Source organism: Zosterops lateralis (assembly GCF_965231275.1).
Source record: "Zosterops lateralis genome assembly, chromosome: 17".
Classification (NCBI taxonomy): domain Eukaryota; kingdom Metazoa; phylum Chordata; class Aves; order Passeriformes; family Zosteropidae; genus Zosterops; species Zosterops lateralis.
The window spans coordinates 2,785,072-2,810,097 of record NC_139777.1 but is presented as its reverse complement, the minus strand read 5'-3'; the positions used below and the strand labels follow the sequence as shown (position 1 = coordinate 2,810,097).

The 25,026-nt window shown below is 45.0% G+C and overlaps 4 protein-coding genes across 5 annotated transcripts in view; 1 reads left to right on the top strand and 3 right to left on the bottom strand.

Annotated features, from left to right (window-relative positions):
* Positions 1-6,313, bottom strand: part of ANAPC7 (anaphase promoting complex subunit 7) — a 29,593-nt gene extending 23,280 nt beyond the window's left edge. For both annotated transcript variants that reach the window (XR_014591290.1, XM_083873909.1), the window contains exons 1-10: positions 6,206-6,313; positions 4,928-5,114; positions 4,327-4,446; positions 3,155-3,266; positions 2,774-2,927; positions 2,525-2,667; positions 2,173-2,290; positions 1,612-1,808; positions 762-986; positions 193-343 (exon numbers count right to left, since the gene is read on the bottom strand). Coding sequence is in view for 1 of the 2 variants with exons in the window: in XM_083873909.1 (XP_083730035.1) it covers positions 193-343; positions 762-986; positions 1,612-1,808; positions 2,173-2,290; positions 2,525-2,667; positions 2,774-2,927; positions 3,155-3,266; positions 4,327-4,446; positions 4,928-5,114; positions 6,206-6,306 (1,508 nt within the window). In the remaining variant the exon portion in view is untranslated. The remainder of the gene's footprint in view (positions 1-192; positions 344-761; positions 987-1,611; positions 1,809-2,172; positions 2,291-2,524; positions 2,668-2,773; positions 2,928-3,154; positions 3,267-4,326; positions 4,447-4,927; positions 5,115-6,205) is intronic.
* Positions 6,314-7,833: 1,520 nt separating this feature from the next.
* ARPC3 (actin related protein 2/3 complex subunit 3) lies at positions 7,834-12,478 on the bottom strand. The gene is made up of 7 exons (XM_083873619.1): positions 12,370-12,478; positions 11,282-11,381; positions 10,192-10,268; positions 9,860-9,928; positions 9,470-9,596; positions 9,086-9,180; positions 7,834-8,353 (listed from the first exon to the last, which is right to left on the bottom strand). Exons 1-7 carry the CDS (start codon positions 12,373-12,375, stop codon positions 8,291-8,293), a joined length of 537 nt encoding a protein of 178 aa, XP_083729745.1. The 5' UTR covers positions 12,376-12,478; the 3' UTR covers positions 7,834-8,290.
* A 1,582-nt stretch (positions 12,479-14,060) lies between these two features.
* GPN3 (GPN-loop GTPase 3) lies at positions 14,061-17,920 on the bottom strand. The gene is made up of 8 exons (XM_083873848.1): positions 17,860-17,920; positions 17,675-17,783; positions 16,772-16,939; positions 16,237-16,361; positions 15,468-15,583; positions 15,071-15,167; positions 14,572-14,700; positions 14,061-14,188 (listed from the first exon to the last, which is right to left on the bottom strand). The coding sequence occupies exons 1-8, from the start codon at positions 17,905-17,907 to the stop codon at positions 14,126-14,128; spliced, it is 855 nt and encodes a 284-aa protein (XP_083729974.1). The 5' UTR covers positions 17,908-17,920; the 3' UTR covers positions 14,061-14,125.
* Positions 17,921-18,877: 957 nt separating this feature from the next.
* Positions 18,878-24,768, top strand: DENR (density regulated re-initiation and release factor). Its single transcript, XM_083874171.1, has 8 exons — positions 18,878-18,897; positions 19,237-19,351; positions 20,072-20,091; positions 20,198-20,282; positions 20,901-20,990; positions 22,976-23,092; positions 23,588-23,727; positions 24,377-24,768. Exons 1-8 carry the CDS (start codon positions 18,889-18,891, stop codon positions 24,419-24,421), a joined length of 621 nt encoding a protein of 206 aa, XP_083730297.1. The 5' UTR covers positions 18,878-18,888; the 3' UTR covers positions 24,422-24,768.
* The last annotated feature ends 258 nt before the right edge of the window (positions 24,769-25,026 follow it).

Below are 25,026 nucleotides of genomic sequence, written 5' to 3'. Positions count from 1 at the left end.
TTTTGCACTTCTCAGTTTGAAGTCTTAAGGCCAACCAATTCATGAGCAGGGTGTCATTTGTGTGGTTTGGGTTGTTCTAAGGGAGAACCATACAAAGCCACCTCTGATTCTCATCCTAATCAATTAGTAGCTTATCAGGGAAACTGATGATTGGTTCTTACAAAGCTCCTGCAGTCTCAGGGAGTGCTTTACCTCAGGGCTATGCTGTACTGGTCCATGGCCTCCTGGTACTCGTTGACAGCCACCAGGAAGTCCCCGAGGATGCGGTGCAGGACACAGTCACTCTGGTTGGCCAGGGCATTCCTCAGCAAGGCAATCCCATCTTCATACTTCTGCTCTCTACCTGTTCACAGCCAAAACTGCTGGTTTAATCAACAGTTGAGACAAATCTATAAAAAGTCACAGTGTTCACAGTCCTCCCAACACAAGGCTGTTTGTCCCTCCAGACCTGTCAGCAGGCAGGACAGCAGTGCTCTACTTCTTGCAAGATTACCTCTAAACAATGGCTTTTTGTTGCAATAGCTGTTACATTCACAATTACATCTATTTTGAAGTCAAAACATTTTGTTTGCAATTGCCTTAAGTGTAATATCAGCTGTTGGATGCAATTAACTCCTGTGATTTTTCCTTCAGGATAGAACTGATAAACCCCTGGACTGTATCATCACTGTTACATCCGTCACATTGATGTGGCCCCAGAACACCCTTCCATGTACAAAGGTATCATTAAACAAACCAACACAGGGGAAAAAGGAACTTACTGAGCAGTTCTGCCTTCTTTACCACAGCTTTAATGTAGTCAGGTCTTTGTGTGAGAGCTTTGTCCAGCAATGTTTTTGCCTTTTCCTGCGTGACTGGGTCCTCCAGGCAGACTGTGGCCAGCAGGGTGAGGGTCTGTGCATTTGCCCCCAGGGTTTTATAGACGTTGTTTGCCATCACCATGGCTTCACGAATGCTGTTGGATGCCAGGTAACACTCGATGAGACCTGGTGATGTCAGATGGAAACACTTGAGTCAGCACCACAGGCACTCACCCTTCCACGGTTATTTGCACTTAGTAGCACTCGGGTGCTGAACCGCTGACACTCCAATAAGCAAATACAAATTGCAATTGAGAAAGTGAATCTGTGCATGTCAACAGACTCATTCTACAGATGTTTATTAATGGTCAGGCACTGAAAAAACCCCCAATCCTAAAAACACCTAATCTAACATTTTTGTCCAATTCCAATACTGAGAGAATTAATACTTCACCAGGACTCTTCACTACTCGAAACTGCCATTGAGATCAACAAGATTTAAATATTTAAACAAGTATGACAAAACAAAGCTCCTCGCAGAATTAAACATCAGTTAACATCATCATCTGAAAGCCAGCTCCTCAAAACACAGTTTTGTTTACACCCAGACTAAACCAAGAAAACCCCATTTGTAAAATCACTCTCACAAATCCGCGCGTTCTTTCGCATCCCTCGCCTGACCGCATTGGAAGCTTTTGGGGTAATAATGATTTCCTAGCAAGCCAAGGGGAGGAAAAGACTGCTGTCCATTCCCTTGCCACATCATCAGCACGGCAGCAACCCTGAGAGAGACAGGCTGTGGGCAGCTCACCCTCGTAGCAGTCGAGGCGGCAGGGCGCCAGGCGGATGGCCTCGCGGAAGTGGATGATGGCCTCCTGCACCCGGCCCATGTTGCGCAGGGCAGCTCCTTTCAGCAGCAGGGCTTGGACACTGTTGCTGTTCAGCTGGATGGCTTTGGCTCCCAAGTATAAGGCACGGGAGTATCTTTTGCTGTAGAAACTGTGACACCTACAGATAAAGGAGAGGGATTGTAGATACGCGTTGCCTGCGGTGCCTGTGCGTAGTCGTGGGGGTTTTTGAACTTAAGAAAAAAAAATCTTCAGAAATTAAAAAAAAACAGTATAAATATTAAAACTGTTACTGTTTAATATATTGTTGGTATTGCACAGGTGTGTAACTCTCATAGATTTAACACACAGAAAACAAACATGATAGATATTTATAGAGAGCTAATAATGTAAGTTACCCAAGAACGGAACAGACAGGAAAGAAAAGCACCTCCTGAACAAAACAAGCTGTACCCACTGTGTCAGCTGTAACCCACCACATTCAAATTGAGAGCTGAGAAAGGAAAGAAAAGAAAACAACTCACCCAGATACCACCCAGGGCTCTGCGTGTTGGTCAGAAATATTGAAGAGCCGGCAGCCCAAGTTCTCCACATCCTCCAGCCTTCCCTCACGTGCCAATAAATAACCATAAACATCCATCCCTAAAGAGACACGGGGCAGGATCAACCCTTAACAAATGGAAACTTCATTCACAAGAAAAAAAAAGCCACAAAACCCACAAACACCTACTTTAAGCTCTGCAATTACCTGGAAGGGTTCAAGGCATGCAGCTTCTGAATGTCAATTCTGAAGTGAAAGCTGGGTAGACAATACACAATATTCCACTGCATGTAGCTGTTACTCTTCAGGTCAACCTTCTCTCAAGATTTACTCACCTTTTATTAGGTAAGGATCCAGCATTTGTGCTTGTTCAAATTTTAGGATGGAGTTTTTATTATCTCCAGCTCTGAAGTACAGGTCTGCTAAGCTCCCCAGCAAGTCCACATTATCCCTCAGCAATGACTTCTTCTCTAAAGAGCTTAAAGGGGAAAAAAATGCCTGTTATTTATAAATGACAGTTTGAACATCATTATATATAAGAATTTATATATGATTTGATTGCACCACGATCTTTCCACTCTTACCAAATGGTGTTTATTGCTCTGGTGTTGTCTCCAGTATGCACAAAGGCATATGCCTTGATCCACACAGAGAGCCAGTCCAAGTTGGGAATGCTCTGGATTATGTTGATGGTCATGGAGGCCACTTCTGCTCCCTTCACTGACAGCGACAGCAAGCCTGTTTAGAGGGGTTAATACATCAATCTCAACCACCCAAAACTGCTTTTGATACAAATTATCTGAGAAGCAGAAACTCCATCCCTTGACAAGCACAAAGAGCTGGTTACAGGGCTTGTTACAACTTCTATTAACCTGGGTGTGACATGCAAATGCAAGACAGTCACAGAAGTGTAATTAAAACATTAACACTGAGCACTGCAGTGCTCCCAGAGTGCAGACACTCACCCAGGATGGCATCCAGGGCCAAGGGGCACTGCCTCAGCACCTCTTTGTAGCTGGTCACCGAGGAGCGCTCCTGGCCTGCCTTCTTGTAGAGGTTTGCCAGCATCATATTGATCTGCAGACAGAGAAATGTGGGGACAGGAGAGTGTGAGGAAGGAGAAAGGATCATTAAGAAAGGTCACAATTCTGTCTTCAAGCCTGCCTGACTCTTTCTGGGCAGAAGACAAAATAACCTGCGTTTCTGAGAACAATCTAAGGTGCCATATAGTGCAAAATGAGAACTGTGGCTTTTTTCTGAGTACAGAAATAAAATCTACATTCTTTGGTACGTGCACAGTGCAGCTTGAAATCAAAAGATGGGCAAGTGCTTGATGCCAAGAAAGATCTGCATATCCATCCATTAATGAGTCCCTTCCAGGAATCTCTCTGTATCCATGGAAGTGCTTGAATTAGCTTAGCAAGAAAGTTTCCATTCAGCTTCTGAATGAAGCCTTGATTGACCAAAAAGCAGAAATTATCTGAGCTCCTCACAACACAAGTAGCTGGTTTCTGCTGCAGCTCTTTCATTTACTGGTCTATATAGGCAAGAAATTTGCTTTTCTAAATCTTTTCTTCTTTTTCTGTTCTAAAAGCTGGTCAGAACACTCTGACATTAACTGGAGTTTAAGCCATGAACACTTTTAGGACAATTTAACATGAAACACAGTTGACTGATCTGATGTGTTAATCTTTTAAGCCCTTCTGAGTAACAGAGCCAGCGAGCAAAGACTCCATAGATTTGGCACTGCAGACCACAAAGGGATCTAAATATTTAACATTATCTAAACTGTTGTTGAAAAGGATTAAAAGATTTTAAGATGGAGCACTAGCAAACCTTCTACTTGCCAAAGTCTCCAGCCTTTCAAGGATTTGGCATTGCTCCAACTATACAAGAAGTTATTAAAGATGGTCAAAAATTTAACTCCTTTCATTTTTTTTCTTTAAATTCTTTCTAACAGAGGAAATATAAAATTAGTATGATTTTAAAGAAAAGGGCCCATATTAGCTAATTTTAAATTAGGAAATGCTACTGAACAATATTTAACTGATGAAAAAGACATAATGCCATTAAACCCATATATAATCTTCTGCCCTAGAGATACACTGACCTGTGACAAAAACCTGCAAGGACTCACCTTTGGAGTTCTCTGCCTGGAAGGAATCCCATCAAGAATAGCAATGGCATCTTTATCCTGCTTCAGCATTGTGTAACATTCTGCCATTTTGTATTTCACTTCAATTTCTGATGGTAAACACTGAAACAAAAAAGAAAGATTTAAATATGATGGTGGTTTAATCAGGTATGAAATTTTTAATGGAGTTTCCTCCTAAGTATTTATACTGTGTTGAAAAATATCTGGTGCATGTAAGTTAACAATGCAACTCACTGCTAGTTCATTTTGTTCTTGTCTTCAAATTAAAATTAGCAAGTGCACAGACAGAAAAATTTCATGTTGGAGACCATTTTAAGTTTTTGATTAGAAAACACCACACAGATATTATCAAACTAATTAGCTTGAAATGTCAGGTTTATTTGACATGATAAATGCACAATCCAAGGTATTTAACAGACATGCAAAGGTGATGCTCAGGGATGTGGTTAGTGATGGACTTGGCAGGGATTCAGCCTTAAGGATCTTTTCCAGCCTCAGTGACTCTGTGAGTATTGAGTCAGCAACATTAACTGGAAAGGAGAACGTGATATCTTGATGCAGCACATTATCAATTCTTAAATACCTGGCTTTGGGGCGTTGATGCAGCATTCCCAGTAGAAGGCCTGACTTTGGAGGTTTTACTTAAGGCTTTTTTCTGCTGTAAGGCCATGGTGTACTTGCTGACAGCATTCCTGTACTCCTTGTCATGGAAGAGGGAGTCTGCATGGTAGACAAGGAGCTGGTACTTCTGAGAGGGAGAGAACAGTTCCCTACAAGAAATGCAGACAGAAAGGCTCAGATCAGATGGCTGCATAAGAACCAAAACCTTACAGATCCAAAGTATTTGTAGCTTTGGTTTGTCTGGCTTCAACTTGCAACTCCTGCAGCTTCTTTACTGCACTGGAAGGAGCATTGAGTAACAGCACTGACTCCTCACACAGGGGTTATCTCACCAATTTCTTTTATCTGTAAACAAACAAATCCAACAGCCACTCCTGACACCTCATCAGCAAGAGCAGCTCAATGTTTGGCTGCTTGGCCACTGCCCCCATCCTTCCCATAACACTCAGCAACTTTCTCCAAGGATCCATTCACCTTTTATCAGGTAAAAGGATCCAGCATTTTGCCCGTTCAGATTTCAGAACTGAGTTTTGTTTGAAAGGACTCAAGTTTAAAAATGTAAACCAGCTCCTTGTACAGCTGTCCTGGTCCTAATCCTTATTCCCACATTATACAGATCCCCTTTATAATACTCATAGGTTATTTGGTCTTAGTATGGCACACATACTAGGAATGTTATAAGGGAATCCAACAAAAAAGCATGGAGAGAGACAATTTACAAGAGCCTGGAGTGACAGGACAAGGGGGAATGGCTTTCAACTGACAGATGGCAGATTTAGATAGAATTTTTTCCTAATATCCATTCTTGTTTAGTTGGTGAGGCTCTGGTAAAGGGTGTCCACAGAAGCTGTGGCTGCTCCTGGATCCTTGGAAGTATCCAAAGCCAGGCTGGACAGAACTTGGAGCAACCTGGGATAGTAGAAGGTGTCCCTGCCCATAGGAGAAGGGGTGAAACAAAACAATCTTCAAGGTCCTTTCAGTGATTCTATAATTCTCTGCCAGAACATCCATGTTGTAGTGGGCACCCAAAGGGATGCTGGTGCTGATACTCGAACAGAGGAGGGCTCCATCCCCGGCAGGGACAGGGGCAGAGAATAGGATAGGGACAGGGACAGGGGGAGGGACAGGGAAAGGGATAGGGAAAAGAGCAGGGAAAAGGACAGGGACAGGGGCAGGGACACCCCAAAACCGGCCCCGCTCCCCTCACGCCCCGCGCGCCCCCTGCCGGCGGGGCACTCACGGGTTGTTGCCGCTCATGGTGAGGAGCAGCCCGCTGAGCAGCCGCACGTTCGAGTGCAGCCCGGCCGCCGCCATCTCGCGGACGTGCTCCACCACACTCATGCTGGCGGGGACGGAAGGGACGGGGAGGGGGGGGGCAACCGGGAGAGACCCCGAGCGAGGCACCGGGCACGGATCTGCCGCCGCCGCCCGCCGCCACTCCAAAATGGCGCCACCGAGGGGTCCTCGCTCGCCGCCGCCTGCAGGTGGCCAAGGCAGTGCCGGCGCGGCCCGACAGGCGTGAGGCGAGCAGCCCGAGCGGCCCGACAGGCGTGAGGCGAGCAGCCCGAGCAGCCCGACAGGCGTGAGGCGGACAGCCCGAGCGGCCCGACAGGCGTGAGGCGGGCAGCCCTTGCCGAGGACCCCGCGCGATGGCGGGAACGGGCTGAGGGGAGAGCGGGGCTCGGGCACCGCCGTGAGGGATCCGCTCCCCTGGGTGTGTTCTGGTGTGAGACACGCACTCCCCGTGCCTCCACAGCTCTCGAGTCCGCCCTTTTTGTCCTCATGCTACTATGCTGGTGGTTGCTGCAGCTAAATGTGACTGAGGTCTCCGAGATAACGACGCTCCTGCCTAATAAAAATTGGTAGCGGAGGAGAAAGACTTTTCAAAACCTACATTTCTCCTGGGAAACCTACATTTCTACCGTTGACTACAAGGATAGACTGAGAGATTAATTATAAACTTTATTTTCCCACCTTTATTACAAAAACGTTTCAAAACATAGCTATCCTAATCTTAAAAATGGAATCAGTGAGAACTTTCAGTTTGGAGTTGCCATCAATGCTGCTGGGAGAGGAACACAGCTCTCAGCAGACAAATACACCAGGCAGCCAAACACCACCAGCACCAGATAATGCTAAAAGTGTGTTGGTGTGTGGTGACTGTGACACAAGTCCTGTCATGAAGGAGCAAAACCTGAATAAACTAGAAGTGGATTTGTCTTCTAGAAATCAGCACAGCTCCTTTTTACCCATTTGTGAGTGTTTGAGTGCCCCATCAGCCACAGACCAGCTGTGTGGGATCTGCCTGTGTTACCCTGTAAAGGCATTTCGGGAGCACAGCTCTGTGGGGACAGATTGCTAAATAAACAGATAAACAGCTGCAACTGCAGGTCCTGTATCAATCCCAGTTTTCAGTGAAGATGATTCACTTCCTGCTGATAAACGTTACACAGTAATCATGGAATTACAGAATGCTTTGGGTTGGAAGGGACCTTAAAAACCATCTCATTCTACCCATGGGCAGGGACACCTTCCACTATTCCAGGCTGCTCCAAGCCAAATCCAACCTGGCCTTAAACACTTCCAGGGATGGTGCAGCCACAGCTTCTCTGGGCACCCTGTGCCAGGGCCTCACCAACTTCACTGGGAAGATTTTTTTTTTTCCAAAATCCAATCTAAACCAGCCCTCTGCCAGTTCAAAGCCATTCCCCCTTGTCCTGGCATTCCAGGCTCTTGTTCACTCACTTCAAGTCCTGGAAGGCAACAATTAGGTCACCCCAAAGCCTTTCACAAAAACCAAACCAAAACAAAAAAACCCCTCTTGGATTTCTTTGAAGGCTGTCCATAAGACACACAGTAGTTACCATGTTAATTACAAGCAAATTTTATTGAAAACAAGGTAAAAATCACTGCACTGGACAACACAGCGTGAGAGGTCTGTTTTCCCTGGACACACGACACCCAGACTCCAGCCAGCAGAGCAATGACACAGCTCCCCTGCCCCACAGCCAAGCCCATTTCTCCTCTTAAATACAAGCCCTTTTCTAAATGCTGTAGCCACGATTACAAAGCAGCTTGAATCTGAAACAGCACGTTAGAAACCACTTATTAAGCACCAGCTTAATAATATTTGCTTACACAACTTATCTCTTTGCTCTCCCTCCCTCAATCACTCATTGACAGATTTGGGTTTTTTTCTTTTTTTTTTTTTTTTTTTACTTCATAAGCACTTAATTCTTCCTTGGTACAAAAAATGTATCCAAAACAAAGGCAAAAGACTTGAACATCTTGCTGTGGAAATGCTTAAAGTTGTGGCCACTTTGCTTCACTGCCCAGGGCCTGAGAGACTCTTGTTCATGAACTGCCTCTTCACAAAGCAGATCCACCACTGCAGAAGGAAGCACAGAGTCAGAAAATCTGCAGAAGTGGTTTCCATTGACTTTAAAGTATTCCATCTCTGACACACAACAAACACAACATGGCTCCAGTTTACACATAATTTTCCACTGTTTTTAACTGAAATTGAGTTGAATGCGACAATAGGAATGAACACAATGAGTTCATATTCTACTTTCTCTTATTTTACTTGTATCATATTTTTTCCAATGCAATCATAATGCATCAGGAAACCATGCCTTTGAAACTAAATTACCCTAAGTAATTTTGACATTAAATGCAATCCCATTTGCACATGAAACATGTGAACACTCAGGAGGTGACTCATTCATTGATTAGCGATTTTTTTTCAATCTGGATGTGAGGCAAAACAATCGACTTCAAAGCAGCTCTCAAGTCAGAGCTGCCTGGGAAGAGAAACAGCCCCTCTTGTGCTTGTGAACTCCATTTACAATCCCAGCCAAGAGCAGATGTGCAGTGCTTTGAAGAGCTGAACCAGACACCTTTTATTAGTGCCCTGCTTTTGAAAGTAACCCAAACTGGCATTCGCTGTCGTATCACATTAGATTAAATGTATTGGTGACTTGCAGCTGCCATGTCACTGTAAAATCAGACAAGTTTGGCTGAAGTTACCCATCCCTGACCCTCACCCCACCATCTCACATGGCTGAAAAAACACCCCCAAGCTCTCATTAACCCTGTGGTGATGGCACTGAACTCTCACCTTGCTTGGCTTGTCACTCTGAGGGTCAAACACTTTGTCACAGAGGCGAAGGCCGGTTTCTTGCCTCAGCTGCTGCAGGTAGGCCCTCATCACCTCTGAAAGCAGCACAGCAAAAACAGGGTGAACTGGGCAGCACCAGCTCAAACTGGATTTAACAGGGAATCATCAGACATCACTGCTTAAAGCAGAGAGGGAGTTTCACCCCTGCAGGGACTCCCCACTGGCTGAGCTGATTTGCCCAATTTATCTATGGAACCAGGGGAATCCTCGAGGTCAGAAAATCCAGCTTGTGCTGTCTTCAGAAGACAGAGTTCAGATTTAACAGTAATTATTCTAAATGCAGTTAACAAAGTGTGATCCTCAGAGGCCCTGGGTCAGCCTTACCTTCCTCCTGCTTGTTGGCAGGTTTGGCGTAGATGGCGTTCAGTGGAAAGCCAGGCTCCCCTGGGATTGGGAAGTTAGTGATCCCTAGTGTGTACATTTCCTTCTCTCCCTGGCCTTTGGAGTTACACTGGAAGAACCAGACAAACAATGGGTTAGCAGTTAGGAACAAAAGCTGCCAGAGCATTAGATCCAAATATTTTATAAATCTGGAACATGGAAACTCATGAAGGAGAGCAACACAACACATCCACAGCCTTGGAGTATTTGAGGCTCTGACAACTGGGACTGGGGTGAAGAGGATTATTTGCTCCCCTGGTAGGAGAATATCAGGAAATCCTTTCCTCAGAACAATCCTCAGACTGTTTCCCACAGAAATTCAGTTTTTCTTACCTTTTGCAGTTTTTTCAGGCACTCAGAAATGTAGAGGGTCACATAGATCAGTGTTCTGTCAGCCTCATTCTGCAAAACAAGAACAGGAACTCTTAGATTACAGGACTTTGTGGAACTGATAAAGTCTGAAACAGGAATGAATTCAAGCCATTTTGGGCTACAGTTTCCCCATGAGAGAGAGATTTGTAATTCATGACATTTACCCAACTTTAAAGATTAAGTGGAAGGGGAGTTTTTGTGATCTTCTAGAATTACTTCCTTGAAAATAAATTTATATTCACAGCACCAACCCTCCAAAGAACTAAAATATGCTCAGTATCTCAAAAAATTACCTTAATTTCATAATTTTTGAAGAAAACATTAGCTTTGAAGTAGTAGATGGCTTCATCTATAATATCTGTGTCCTTAGCTAATAAAAAAGAGATACAGAGTTAAGCAGTGCACTGTTACACTATATTTGTCATAACTTTTACTCAATGAAATAGATAAATAAGGATTATTGCAAAAGCAAAACCATGGTATTTAGAAAAAAGCAGAAGTGAGCACCACGTAACAGAAAATTTCTGAAAGACCAGGAGTTCAGACTGTAATATTTAAGCTTCCTTCTCCCTTCTCCTTCCCCTGTGATATGTCACTTCACAAACAGCAGCAACTCAGCTGTTCCTCACTTTTCTACCACTTTTGAGTAACTCATCAGGGTTTTAACATCATAAAAGGATAGAAAAAATGTTTTTGGAGAAAGCATACCAGCACAATCACTCAGATTCCATTATCCTCTTCAAATACAGGAAGGGAGCAGAACACAGTGACAATCTGGCTTTTGCTGCCATCCAAGGCTGCTTAAATCCAGAAACAATTCCTTTACATTTAATTTTCAGACTGAAGCACCACATTTCTGGGGAATACCACACCTGGGAAGTTCACATGTTGAGGGGGAATCTGTCCCTGGCTGCCTGTGGGCCCTGTTGGGGCGCCTGGAATTTCATTTCAGCTCTTGAAGCCCCAAATTTTGAACCCTTAAGTGCTGCTGTCTCTCAGAGCAGGCAGGCGTGGCCAGGCTCAGCCCAGAGCACAAGTTCTCTGCAGCCAAACCCCCACTTCCTCTGACACAGAGGCCTCATACCACCACAGCCTCCTCCAAACCCTGCTCAGGAGCACAGGGAGACACCAGGGGAAGCACCAGGACAGCAACCAGAGGTCTGAATTACTGAAACTATTCATTTCCAGAGCACAATTATCTGTGCATAATTATTTTCTATGACTCGCACAACTGAAGTAGTTGAAAACTTTCCTCCTCTCTAAACTGCAAAGCCTTCCACTTCTCACCAGTGACTCTTCTTGTCACTCTTGCTGGGGCTGGCTTAGAGGAACCCCTGACATGATGAGCTACATGCAGTAATTCAGAGATTATTATAAACTCACTTTCTCGAGGTGCTGGGCCCTTGAACTGGCTTCTGATGGGTAACAGTGCCATGTTCCCAATGAGCTTGGTGTCTGAGTCCATTAAAGTGGAGTGGTAAGCCTAGAGACAGGGAGAGCTGGTTATTGATCCTACTGAAAATAGACATTTCCATATCCCATCACGTGTCCCCCGTGTCTTCATCAAACAGGAGTCACAGCTAGTCCATTATGATGCTTCCAGCATTTTTTCCTTTCACAAACAATTGCTATTTTCTATTTAGGTCCAGATCTTGATGCCATTCTGGTGAATGCCAGGAAAGCACCACCACTGGCACCACTTGCAGTTGCAGTGGTGGGAGATGGGATAAAATCCATGTTCATCCCCGGGCTGCCTGACCCCATCCTGCCAGCACCAAGAGGTAACAGCTCCACTCACCTGCCTGAGGTTTGGGGCATTGCATGGAAAGTCAGTTAGTAATTAAAAATATGTAATTTATTTCCATGTCTGGCTGTTAATAGTAGATAATTATAAAGAAAGCCAGGCTTAATGCAGTAAAAAACACCCCAAAACAACAAAAAACCAACCTGATCAAAGCTAAAAACAAACCAGCTTTCTGCATATAACAAATTCTCCCTGGAAAACCGATTTTAAACAACTAATGAATTTATTTTTAGGCACTCTCAAACATTTCCGGGGTGCTGTGTCAGGCCAGTGGAAATCCCTCATCTTTCGTGGGGAGGCAGAGGATGTGACTGGGGTGTAAAAAGGAGTTTATTTCACTGAGAGGAAGGTGTGAGCGCCCTCTCCCCCGCTGCTGCCGGGGCTGCGGGTGGATCCCGGGCAGGGGAGGGGGAGGAAGAGGACGAAGAGGAGGAGGAGGAAGAGGAGGAAGAGGAAGGCGCTGGCCTTGCAGCAGCCTCCCGGAAAGAGCCATTCCCCGCAGCTCCCCGCAGCTGCAGCCCCTCTTTCCCCCCGCAGTGTCCACGGCCAGACCCTTTAGCAGAGCCCTTTCCCCGGCCCGGGCTCCCCCCGCCGCCCCCGGCCCGGCCCCGCCGCCCGCGCCCTCCAGCCCGCGGTGCCGCCCAGCGCCGGGCGCGGAGCCGCTCACCGGCATCTCGAAGGGCAGCGAGGCGGCTCGGAGGGGCCGGGCGGGAGGGGAGCCAGGAGAACCGGCCAGGAAAGCAGGCAACGGAGCTTCCTCCTCCGCCTAGGCTGCAGGAAATGAGGCAGCGGCAGAGGCGGTGCGAGGAGGGGAAGCGGGAGCCGTGCACCGCCCCGGAGGCAGAGCGCCGGGAGGGGATTGCGGGGAGCATCGCTGTGCATCCCGGGCACGGGATTGCGGGGAGCATCGCTGTGCATCCCGGGCAAAGGAAAGGGCCACGGAGAGACACTGCTCTGCCAGGTACCGGGAGGGGATCCCGGGAAGGCAGCGCTCTTGTCGGGGAGAATGGATTCCGAGATGCTCCGCTCGCAGTTGGGTTTCTCTCCTGTGTTTCCAGCACAGCCCGCCCGGCCGCGCAGGGCGCGTCATCCCAGGAAGCCCAAGAGGGGTCTGAACCTGTTGCGTTCATTGGGATACAGTATTTTAAGGCGCACGCTCGGACTGCTGTCAATCCGTGACTTTCCCTGTGACTGTGACCCAATGATGGTGAATTCGTGCTCGGGTCCAGCATGAGTCAGGGAGGATTGGGAGGTGAGTCATAATAATTCATCTGCAGGGCTGGGGTTTGTCCTTTCAACACGCCCTAAGCACAGCTCGTCCCAATGACAGTCCGGACGTAAATTAAACCACTGTAGTTTCCCCAGCTTTTGAATGGTTTAATTCAGCCAGTTGAAAAAGCTGCCACATTGTTAGAATCTGTCCAAGGATGTGATGTGCCTCACAACTGTCTCTGATGATTGAGGACTGAGACCCCAGACTCTGAAAGGAGCCCCTGGCCTGGCTGAGGTGGGACGTTTGCCAAGTTTTGGAGGACTGGAATGCATCTCCATGAGAACAGAGTGCAGGAACAATGGAAGTGGTCACAGTGGACTGAGCCGAGGCTGCCTGTCCAAACTGGTCTGTCTCTACCAGAGGTGGGGTTTGGAGCTTGTTCCTGAGCACCCAACCTCAACATTCCTGAGCGCCCAGCCTCAACACAGGTGGTTCCTGCCTTGGTTCTGTGCCCCTCGCTTTGGTTCCCTTTGGCTCTGTCCCCTCGCTTTGGTCCCTTTGGCTCTGTGCCCCTCACTTTGGTCCCTGCCTTGACCACCCTATAAAACCTCTGCAGACCCCGCTCACTTTTGTGATCACCCCACTGGAGAAGGTCGTGTCTATCAGCATCTCTGGGCCTCGAGGACTCATCCCTCCACTGTTGGTAGCTGTAATCCCCTTCCCCTCTTTCTCTCTCCTTCTTACTATTTCTCTCCCGATTATCTCATTTGTTGGCACTAAATAAAGGTGCATTTTTAATTGAGTGAACTGAGTTGTCCCCCGCTGTGTCTTTTGTGCTCTGAGATCCTTAAAACGAACCATCAGGTTTCCCCCATATATTTGCAGACCCTGACACACATACAGATTTTTTCTGAGCCCTTTTCCTCTAGATATGCAGGATTTGCTGTCTGTTGACCCTCTTGCCCAGTTCTGACTCTGCTTTTTTATATGTACTAACACTGGCCTATGTATTTTATAACACACACAAACATAATAAAAAACCATTTTATTAAAGTAGTTATGAAGTCATGTAACTCACTCTCCACTATAAATATCAGCTATTTTACAGGTAAAACATCAAGTGTGTTTGTGTAGGGGGTTGGGGGTTTTTAATTTAATTTTTATTTTTTACCAAAAGCAAAGTATTTTCCTCCCAGTTTGAACATGTTTTTTACTCATCCACACGATCTTGAAAGTATTCATCCACAAGCGCAGATTTATCTTCTTCACATTCCTGTCAAAAAAAAAAAAAAAAAAAAACCAGAAAAATATAAACCTTCCTGGGTTGAACACAGGAATCATCAGGGGACTTTGAACAGTCATGCAGGAAAAAAATCTTAGTAATCCTTTCTGACATTTGAAGGGTAAAACTGTTAAATTTTGAAAACCAAAGCAATACTTTTAAGCAACCATCTGATCAACATGCATATGCTGGATGATATTAAAGAATTTTGCTTTTATAACTAAATGAAGATGATGCATTGTCACTGAAAGACTAAACATGGTTTATTTTGAACCATACTAAGAAAATAATTCATTATCAAGGCAAAGAATATATTTATATTACAACTTATGGATACTTTCTAATCTTTCATCTTCTCACCAACAGTCCCTTACCTTTGGCTCTTTAAATTCCAGATCCTCTCCATACTGAATGGTGAAGTCTATGTGCTGCAGGACGATGTTTATACTTTCCTCATCGGAGCGATCCAAAGGCAGGAACCGAACCATACCATAGTCATCAATCTACAGAAGGGTTCAAAGGATGTTGGTAGGGAAATGCAGAGAGTTAATGCTCAATCACAGCACTCTAAGCCACTTAAACCACACTTGTCTGGACTTCTAAACCCCATTTAAAGTCATACTGCAAACCATTGGCAATTCCCGACTCAGAACATGTGGCTACTGGTCTTAAGTTCTACACAGCAGCAAAAGCCAATTCCCAAAATTGCCAACAGAATTCCAAGAAAATGTATTGGCTCTAATCCAGATATCAAGAGTATCACATCAGTAGCATCAAGAATCTCATGCTAATCTGAAAAAATAAACATTTTAGTTGAAAGAGGCAAAAAGTGATAGTGAATTTAGGGTACCAGCTCAAAAGCAATATACCTACCAATCCACATATAGATTTGGTCAGTTTTTTAAACCTTTTACTTCTCAATATATTTGTAGAATCTTCAATCATAGAATACATATCTGGATCCAAGTACCTGGAGAAACAAAGTCACCATCAACACTGAAAGTCAGTCATTTAGAATGACACAAAAGATCCAAGACAATTATTTACATAAAAACACAGCCATCAGTACAAACATGGAGCTATCCTTTTGACTCTGACTAAACTAAGCATCCCACCCAGATGTTTAAAGGCTATTTTCTGAAATAAACAAAATGCATCTTCTCCCATTCCAAAAGAGTATGTTTTAATTGTGGGAAACATGAGACTGAACTTTCAGTAAACTTTGCCACATATAATATACTGCAGAGTAAATAATTCTTTGGAAACTTACTTTTCTATTTCCTTCTTGGCTTTCTTGCTCAGCAAATCCATTTTGGTCATGACGTTAATCTGTGGAATCTCCAAAGATATCATTGCACTGAGAGCTGCCAGGATTCCAGAAATAAACTTGAAGAGGATGAAAAATGATGTATTAAAGTACAGAAAAACACAACACAAACACACAGGAGACTCAACCACAGGCCAAATCTGGTAATGAATATATGGAACATGGACACAAAGCCATATGAGGAATCATTTTCTCTGCTGGAAAAAGGAGCTGCCAAGTGCCCTCTCAATTTCTGGAGGCTCAAATATGGATCTGCCACTGAAAAGGGCATTAAGAAAACCCAAACCCTTCTTGGCACAGTTACTGCTAATGGGAAAAGTGGGCTGCTTGTTCTTGGGATCTGAGAAAACCTCCAGAAGTCCCTTCCAACCTAAATTCTTCTGTGATTCCATGAGAGATATCTGGCTCCTAAAACTGCTCCAACAGAGGCACTTCCAGGTCAGACCAGGCTGCTCTGGGCTGTGCCCAGTCAACTTTTGGCTCTGTGAATATTCACTGCACAATCCCTCTGTGCCTGTCCCAGTCTGACCACTCTCCCAGTGCTTTACATCCCCCTGGGATTGTCCTTGCTGCAAGATGTGTCTGATGACAGCAACCAGATCTCCCTTGGACTTGGCAATTTTTCCTCTGGGCAAACCCAGCTCCCTGAATGGCTTAGGCTTATTGTTCTTTATAAAAACGAACTTTTATCAACAGATTTCAAAATGGATACCTTGAAAGATTCCACCATAAACTGAGAATCCACAAGGAAAACTCCACAGACACGGAATTCCCACTGCTGCAGCTGCTCCACCAACTGTTTCATCACTGGCAGGTGTGTGTAGAGTTCAATCTGACCTGGGGGCACACTCAGGATATCAACAGACAGGAATGTGAAGCAAACAGGAACAGCCCACAGTTATATATAGACATGGGAATTGCACTTAAATAAAAACTGATAAGGAAAGCACCCCCTCTTTTCAGGCAGCTCTGACTGTGTTTGGGTGAAGTGGAAAAGAAATAAAAGGGGGGTTTTCCTCCTTTGGTTTCCATTTAGTTTTAGTTTGCAGTTGCCACAGCTCATGATGCTACCAAACATCTGTGCAGTCTCCCAGATCAGCCCAGGATCAAGTTCACAGCTGGAAGTGACTCTGACAACTGTTAACAGCTCAACAAAATGGGAATTACAATGACCACCCACAACCAAATTTGCCAATTTCCAAATTTTTCAATGCTTGTGAAGATACCAAACATTAGCATGTATTTACCTGGGCAATCGAACAAAACATAGTCATCCTCCACGTGCCCCAGGCTCTCCTCCAGCCAGCTGAAGTTATTGGCAAAGTATTCCATGCAAAACACCAGGCCACCATTGGGGCCAAACCTCAAGGACTCATCTTCCATGACATCGTCCACTTCTATCAGCTCGCGGATGTCTGCGACAACACAAACGGCACCAGAGCCAGGAAATCAACCCTGCAGGCAGTTTGGCAGCTGAGAAAACCAACACAACTTCACAGCAGGGCTGGGTGCAGAGGGATCTCTCTGGCACAAGCACAGCCAGCAGCCAAACAAAACGGGTTATGTTCATGACTCTTACACAAATGCTTTAATTCACCAAATAAATATATGCTAAATACGTCCCTGGACTTATTTGGGGCTGGGTGTTTTGAGAGTTCCTGGTGATTTTCTGAGTAACATTTAATTCCCTAGATTTTCCTCTTGTGGTCCTGGATATTCTAATTAATCTCTTCTCTTGAAAGCACTCAGCTATATGGCCAGGTGAAGATGCACTTTCCTTATCATCTTTGTTCAGACACAAACACTATTGTTATTCTCAAAACCTGAGGCATCTGCCAGTACATATCAATCACTGGTGTAATTAAATACAGAGATTAAGCACGAGCTGGCACAGGGCAACAGTCACTGAATGTAGGGAATTATCCCAATTACAAGACTGCATTAACCTCTGTCACAGGCACTATTTGCTACCAGCCTAGAATTATTCACTGACATAAAAATCACTATTTTATCGGAACGATTTTCCAACATTTCCCCCCGCTGCTGCATGAGCGGTGTTTTAGAGCAACAGAACTCGTCCTGCAGCGCGCCCAGGGGCGGTGGGAGTCCGGCCGTGCCCAGCCATGCCCGGGGGCTGCCCGGGGCCTCACCTGCCATCACGGGGTAGCTGAAGAGCTCGGCCGCCGGGTCCAGGTTCACCACCTGCACGGCGCGGCCCAGCGCCTCGCAGTGCTGCACCATGGTGGAGCAGTACGTGCTCTGCAAGGCACACACGGCGGTCAGGAGCCGTCAGGAGGCTCCCGCCGCCCCTCATTCCCCGCCGTTCCCCGCTCACCTTCCCGCTGCCCGCCGGGCCCATCACCAGCTGCGCGTACCGCGGCATGGCTGCGGCGGCCCGGCGGGAATTGGCCGCTGCGGCGCTCCGTAGTTCGGGCGAACCCGTGAGGCTCAGCGCGCAGCCCTGCCCGTCGCGGTACGGCGAGCCGCTCGGGTCAAACCGTGCACGCCCCTCTCGCGAGACGGCGGCGCTGGGGCGGGCGCACGTGCGCGCGCGGTGAGGGACCGGGACCCGCCGCGGCCCGAGGGGCCTCCGGTAACACCGACACCGCCCCCGGGTCCCCCCCGCCCCGTCCCGCTCCGCTCAGCCTCCTCCTGACGGCTCCCACACCCGCCCGCTCTCTCTCCTCCGGAGCCCCTCGCAGCGATCCCCCCCCGGTGCTTGTACCGAGCATCCTCCCGGCGCCCTCCTTTCCGTCAGCCCCGGCACCGCCCCGCCCTGCGAGCCCACCCTTCCTCAGGTACGGGAACCGCAGCCCCTCAGCTCCCCCTCAGCTCCCCCCATCCCCTCAATTCTCCCCTCACAGATCCCCCCAGCCTCCCCTCATCCCGCCGTGTCCGTGATCCCACCGTGTCTGGTTCCCAGCACCTTCCCCCGACCTCAGTTTTGCCCCTGGCACTCTCTCGTGTCTGTTTGGGGTGTTCATGAGCACGGCAGCATCCTCGTCCCCCTCCACCGCCTGTCCCTGTCCCCGTACCTTGGACCCGCCACCTCTGGAATTTTCCCTCAGCATTTCTCACAGCTCAGCACAGCGTGTACAACATCCGAAGCTCCCTCACACATTATCCTGTTTGTTTTCGGGGATTTCTTGTGTGTTCCAAACTCTTTCCTTGTTGAGTCCCGTCTTCTAAATGCCTTGCTTGAAAGCGTGTGTGTAAACCACTATTAAACCCATTAGTGGCTTGAGTTTGCTTTCCTTTTTTAATGCTCTGTTTTTGGGGTTTTTTTTGGGTTTTTTTTCAGTGTTCTTGGATCAGATTGTGACTCTTCAGGCATTGATTTAAATGACCCCTTTTCTTTGCTAATATGAGAGAGGTACCTGCCCCCAGTGCCCCCACTGTTCTGTGCCACTGATTTAACATCATTCTTCACATTGTCCTTAACCCAGTGTGTTCTGTGATTCCACGTGGGTTTCTGAAAGGTCCTTCTTCATTTTGTGGCATTTTGGCTTCTTTCCCCTCATGTGCTAGAATTCCCACACTGCTTGGTGCACTTTGTAGCCATTTTCATTATTTTTGATTTTCTTCTCCCTGATCTGTCGCTCTCTTTTAACACTTTCACCTCTTTCCCCTGGGATTCTCGTTGAGCTGGGAGGGATGTGACTGACTTAAACACAGACCTTGCATCATGATTCTCTCCCCCTGTGCCCTCCAGGCTTGTGACATGGCCACAGATGTGGCTGAGCCCGTGGTCCCTGACTGCAGAGGGGACAGCAGGAGCGGAGCCAGGTCAGACGCCGATTACCCACTGCGGGTCCTCTACTGTGGAGGCAAGTCCTGGGACCTTCCCTGCGTGTGACAGCAGTGGGAGCACACACCTCTCCCTGCACTGAAGCCATGAGCACAGAAAAGGCCTCTGAGCATTAGGATGGCAGCAGGAAATGAGATATATTGAATTGCTGTACTGCACTTTACTCGTTGCGTTTGTAGTTGTGTGGGTGAAATTTAAAGGGGATTAAATAATCTTGATAGGTGTGTTTTTTAGATAGGAATGTCATTTTGCTTCAGGCTGGAATACAGCAGTAGGAGACAGCCCTGTTGTGTGTGAAAATCTGCATGGCTGGTTTGGGTGTCCCCTCTCTGGGACATTGGCAGCTCTTGGAGAAAGGAAAGCTGACCAAACCACCTGTTGCTTTGTTCAGTGTCTCTTTTGTCTCAGGTAGAAGTGGTGTTTTGTTCTGTAGCTTACCCCAACCTTGGGCATCTCCTCCCCTTCCCTCAGTGACTGGCAGCTCTTGCTGTGATGGTTTTGTCCTAATGGCAGAGCGTGTGAGCGCAGGTCTAATGAGAGAGGAAGTAAAATGTGGAATGGCAACAATAAACAAATGCTTTTGAGTCAGTGTGTGGTTATAACCAGAAGTTATGTAGGAACTCATCCCTGACTTTAAAACACCATTTGGAATTTAGTTACTAAGGCCATAAGTTAAAGGTAAAGTGTAAAAAATTCCTTTTGTAATCTGTTCTCTTTTTTCCCCCCTTTTTTTCTCCAGTCTGTTCGTTGCCAACAGAGGTAAGTTAATTTTTTGTTGTCCACATTTCCTTCTGCCCTATTTTGGTGTATTTGTGATATATTTTCTCATTCCTTCACTAACAACATTCCTTTGCCTTTTCTCCAGTACTGTGAATACATGCCTGATGTGACTAAATGCAGACAATGGTTAGAAAAGAATTTTCCAGATGAGTTTGCAAAACTTACAGTAGGTAAGAGTCTTTTCTGTTTTCTAACTGATATGTGTCCTTGGATATATTTAGAAATATCTTGTCCAGTTCTTATCTCTTTCCTTTTCCTTCTGTATCATGTGGAAGTTAATGTTTTGGATGCAGTGAAATAGGTTTTATAATGTCAGAAAACACTAAATAATCAGTTTGTAGTTTTATTAATAGTATTTGAGCTTTCTTAAGGTTCCTGCCATAAACAGTCACCCATGTACTTGTTTTCCATCAGAGTTAGTTTATTGGATTTTATATCAGTCCAGTCTACAGTAGATGGCTGGAGAAAAAGTCATTAATAATGGGGAACTTACTTGTTTGTGTTTGGAAGTTCAATATTAACATTATCATTAATTTTTGTCTCTCTATGCAAGAGCATTTATTGAAATTGTCACTGTAGCTTTGAGCTGAGGCTTTCCTGGGGTCTAATTTACATAAATACTGTAATGAAGATCTAACATGCATCAGTCAAGGGGCTGCTGCACTTCAGTATAATTTATTGATTTAGCAAAATATCACTGTACCTCACTTTCTGTTCCTGTAAGGCTGGGAGTGTTTGACCACTAATTTTGTTCTTTTTTCCCGTCACTCCTTTCTGCTGCATTTAAGAAAATTCACCTAAACAGGAAGCTGGGGTTGGAGAAGGCCAAGGAAATGTGGGAGGAGGAGAAGAAGAGGAGAAGAAGAAGCAAAAGAGAGGCAAGGTCTAAATAGTTGATTGTGGTACTGATTTAAAAACAGTTTGGGGCATCCCTCTCTCACCTGCTGGTCTGGAGCAGGGCACAAATCCCTTCCATTTTGGTGTTAGCTCTGGAATATAGGGAATATCTTCCTCCCTGTGGTCTGTGCCAATGGAAATGTTGGAGAGGAGGGCCAGGCAGGGAAAGGTGACCTGCATCCTGTGCCCCATTGTTCCTGTCACCACTGTCACAGCCAGGGAGCAATTCCTCCCAACCTGAAATCAGCTGGCATTTCTCCCGGAATGCTCTGCCCTGTTGGGCAGCACTTTATGGGCTGCTTGCAGAGTGGAACAAAGGCTGCTTCCCTCTGTTCATGCCTCATGACTCTGCTTTTGCCTTTGTTCCTTCCACCTCTCTGTATTCACCAAACAGGACTTGGTTTTATGCTTTTAAATCTATTACCTGTGTCTCCATTAGCAGCTGTGTCTCTGCCCAGCAATACTAATGAAAAACATTTTCAAACCCCAACTTTATAAGATGTAAAGTTATGTGGAACAATTTAAACACACTTTTATCTTCGATCGTTGGAGCTCTTTCTGCTGAATTAATTAACATATTTTCCACCATAAATCAGAGTGCTGGAGCTGTTAATATGCATTTGCCTGTGCAGTGGCAGTTGTGTGTAATGCTCCAGAAATTATGGTTAACACCCAGTAAGATTCATATTTTATGCTGCATATTTTTTTTTTTTTATTTTTGGTATCTTGGTAACCAGTTTAATTTACCTTCTCAGCAGGCAATGTCTAGTGACAACAGTAATTCACGTTCTGTAACTTGGATGCTTTTCCCAGAGATTTCAGGACATTTTATTTCAACATTAATTTGTTGTGAGGGGTGGTGTGATTAGTTCTCAGCCTAGCTTTTGGTTCTAAAATAATAGTGTTTGAAATATCTAGTGATTTTCTCCTAGAATCTGAAGCTTCATGAAAACTTATATGGTGTTAAGTAGGATGGTGTAAGAGTGACCATAAGAGTGTGAGAGAAAACAAGCACAAACTTCATGAGAAACTGCAGAAACTCACTGAATAAAATTAAAGGGAGAAATTTACTGTCTTAAAATTATCAGGCACCAGTTTATAATAAAACAGAATTGAAAGTGCTGCGTGTTAGAAACAGAAACAGTCACGGGGGTTGGTTTACTTGTCATAAATTCTTTAGGTTTTCATGCTGGGAAGGCTCAGAAACATGAAACTTTGGTTACCGTGGACTGTACACGAAGTTAAGCCGAGATCTTAATCTGGCTCAAAGAATCCTAATGAGGGAAATGTATCTTTTGCATGCTTTAGTCCAACTCAGAAATGCCTGATATGGGGAGTGTTCCCACAGGCTGGCCTAGAAACAGGCAGTAGGAAAGGTGGTGTTAAATGGTGTGGAATTTGGGGTTTGCTGCTGGCTCAGATATCCCTGTCTGGTTCATTGTGGGGTCGTGCACAGGTGTCCAGAACTTGATCTCCTGTTTAAACCCACAGCCTGAGGAAAGCAAGACCTTGTGGCCTCAGGAAATGGGCATGAGGAGCTTGCTTTGCCTCAGACACAAACCTTGAGGATGTTAAAATAGTTGTGGAAAATATCAAAGAAAAAATTGTTTCTAGGACTACGCCCAAAGAATGATGTAAATGTAGACCAAACACAGTGATTGGTAAAATTGTGGGGAAAATCTCTTTTTTTGCTGATTGTAGTGGGTGTCTGCTGTGCAACCTGTTCTTGAGTGCACATTTGACATGTATATATTGTTATTTCCCATAATACTGGCCTTTGATGACATGGGATCTTTCTTAAGTAATAGTAAATCTCAGACAATGTGCAGAATATTTTTTTGTTTATCAACAGTGTTGGAAGGTAACAGTGCCTTCATTTATAGGGACAAAATCTGACCTTGTATGCTTTTTTCTTTGATGAACTATGACTTTAATTAATCATGTAACCTCATGCTCTGTTTTAAAGGTGGAAGAGGTCAGATAAAACAGAAGAAGAAGACTGTGCCACAGAAAGTTACGATAGCTAAAATTCCCAGAGCAAAGAAAAAATATGTCACGAGAGTGTGTGGCCTCGCCACGTTTGGTGAGTTTGGGTTTTCCTGCTATTGGATGTGCCTGCCTTTAACCTCATATTTCTATGATATTTCTGTCTATTTCTGATATTTCTTCTGGTTGTATTCTACTGGGGAATCTGTTTCCAGCTGCGAGATGAAAGTCCCAAGGTGCTTTTAGCAGTTCCAAGGCATGTCAAAAGTACACTGACTTCCCACAGGGATAAATGATTAAGGTACTTATTGCCGTGATTTTTCAAACAAAGAGGGCTGCAGGTTTTTTGAAACAGGGCGCAGATCCAGAACATGTAGAGGACATTCGGCAATTTCTACCTTGAAGCATTTGTAGATCTGTAGAGTCAGATGTTTTGTAAACAACAGACTTGGCTTTCAATGGAAACTCTAGGAAAGCTTCAACTGTAAAGTGCCAGTAGTTTTTCAAGTTAAAACAAGATTTTGGCTTTAATCTTGAGAAAATATTTTTATTATAACAACTGTACTTAAATTGTCCATTTTCTCCTTGGCAGAAATTGATCTTAAGGAAGCACAAAGGTTTTTTGCTCAGAAATTTTCCTGCGGTGCCTCAGTAACAGGAGAAGATGAAATCATCATTCAGGGGGACTTCACAGATGACATTATTGATGTAATCCAGGAGAAGTGGCCTGAGGTAATAAACCCCTCCTTCTGTCAGGAAGACACACACTTTTCCACACCAGCTTGAGACTTTCCAATGATTTTGGAGAAGGGTTTCATCTTAGGCAGCACAGATTGGTGCACAAAAATAAAAGAGCAGTTGTTGCATTCCCACCCTACAGCGAGAGAGGCGTGTCAGGATAAATCCAGCTGTCAAATATCTGTAGCTTCTTTGTGACCATTTTTTAACAGTGAGTGTCTGAGTAGTCTTACATTGCCATCCTATTTTTCAACACCTCTTAAAATATTGCAAAATTAAAACAAACAAAAAAGCCTCAAGCCCCACACATTTGTGCTTCAAAAGAGATCATCTAGTGTTGGTTGGATTGAAATTTAAGGCTGAGAGCTGTAATTGCAAGGGCTTTCTCTGACTCTCCCATGTCCTGGCATTTCCCAAGTGGAATTCTTTATGGTTTAACTCCATAGGCCTGTCTTTATTCCCAGCCCTGCAGGCTCAGCTGTGTCCTCTAAGCACGTGTCACTCACATAGGATTTACAGCAGGGGATCTGGAATGGTGCTGTGCACTTCTCCCACACTTCACTACATTTACAGGGGTGCACAGTGAAAGAAGCATGTAAAAAGAAAATACTTAACTTGCTGTGTTTTGGCTTTTTCTCCCTAGGTGGATGATGACAGCATTGAAGATCTTGGAGAAGTCAAGAAGTGATAGTGGAAGACTACCTTTATTTAATTATATGGTTATAAATGATATAGCAAAAGTGAGGCTTCTAAATCCATTTGCTCTGCAGTGAAACTGTGGAGAACCCGTATCCTTGGCATTCTCACTGTTCTGTATAGGCTGCTTGGGTTTTTTTTTTTTCTGTTTGTTTGTTTTTGGGGTTTTTTTGTGATATTTGCCAAAGTTAAATTGGGGTTCTACCATGCTTACGCATGAAGTAGATTTAAATAAAATTACTGTTCCTCACTGAATAGTTTCTGAGGGTTTTTATATCTACTTATCTTATGGGAAAATAAGAATTTAAGGCATTAAAAGTTTGTTTTACATCTGCTGTCCTTTCTGCTGAGCTTAAGGCATGTGGCTGATTTAGACACTTTTATTTCTCATTTACCTGTGGCGAATTTTAGAAATCAGAACAGAACAAACATTCTAAAGGTTTGTTGGCAATGAAAGAACAGTGAATCCTGAAGTGATCAGAAGAGCTGGGCTGAAGTGATCATTCTACATCGCTACCAACTGAATTATTTTATTAAGTGGAAACACTGAGAAACATGTGAATATGACTTAGAAATTTGTCCTATTTTGATAATTCC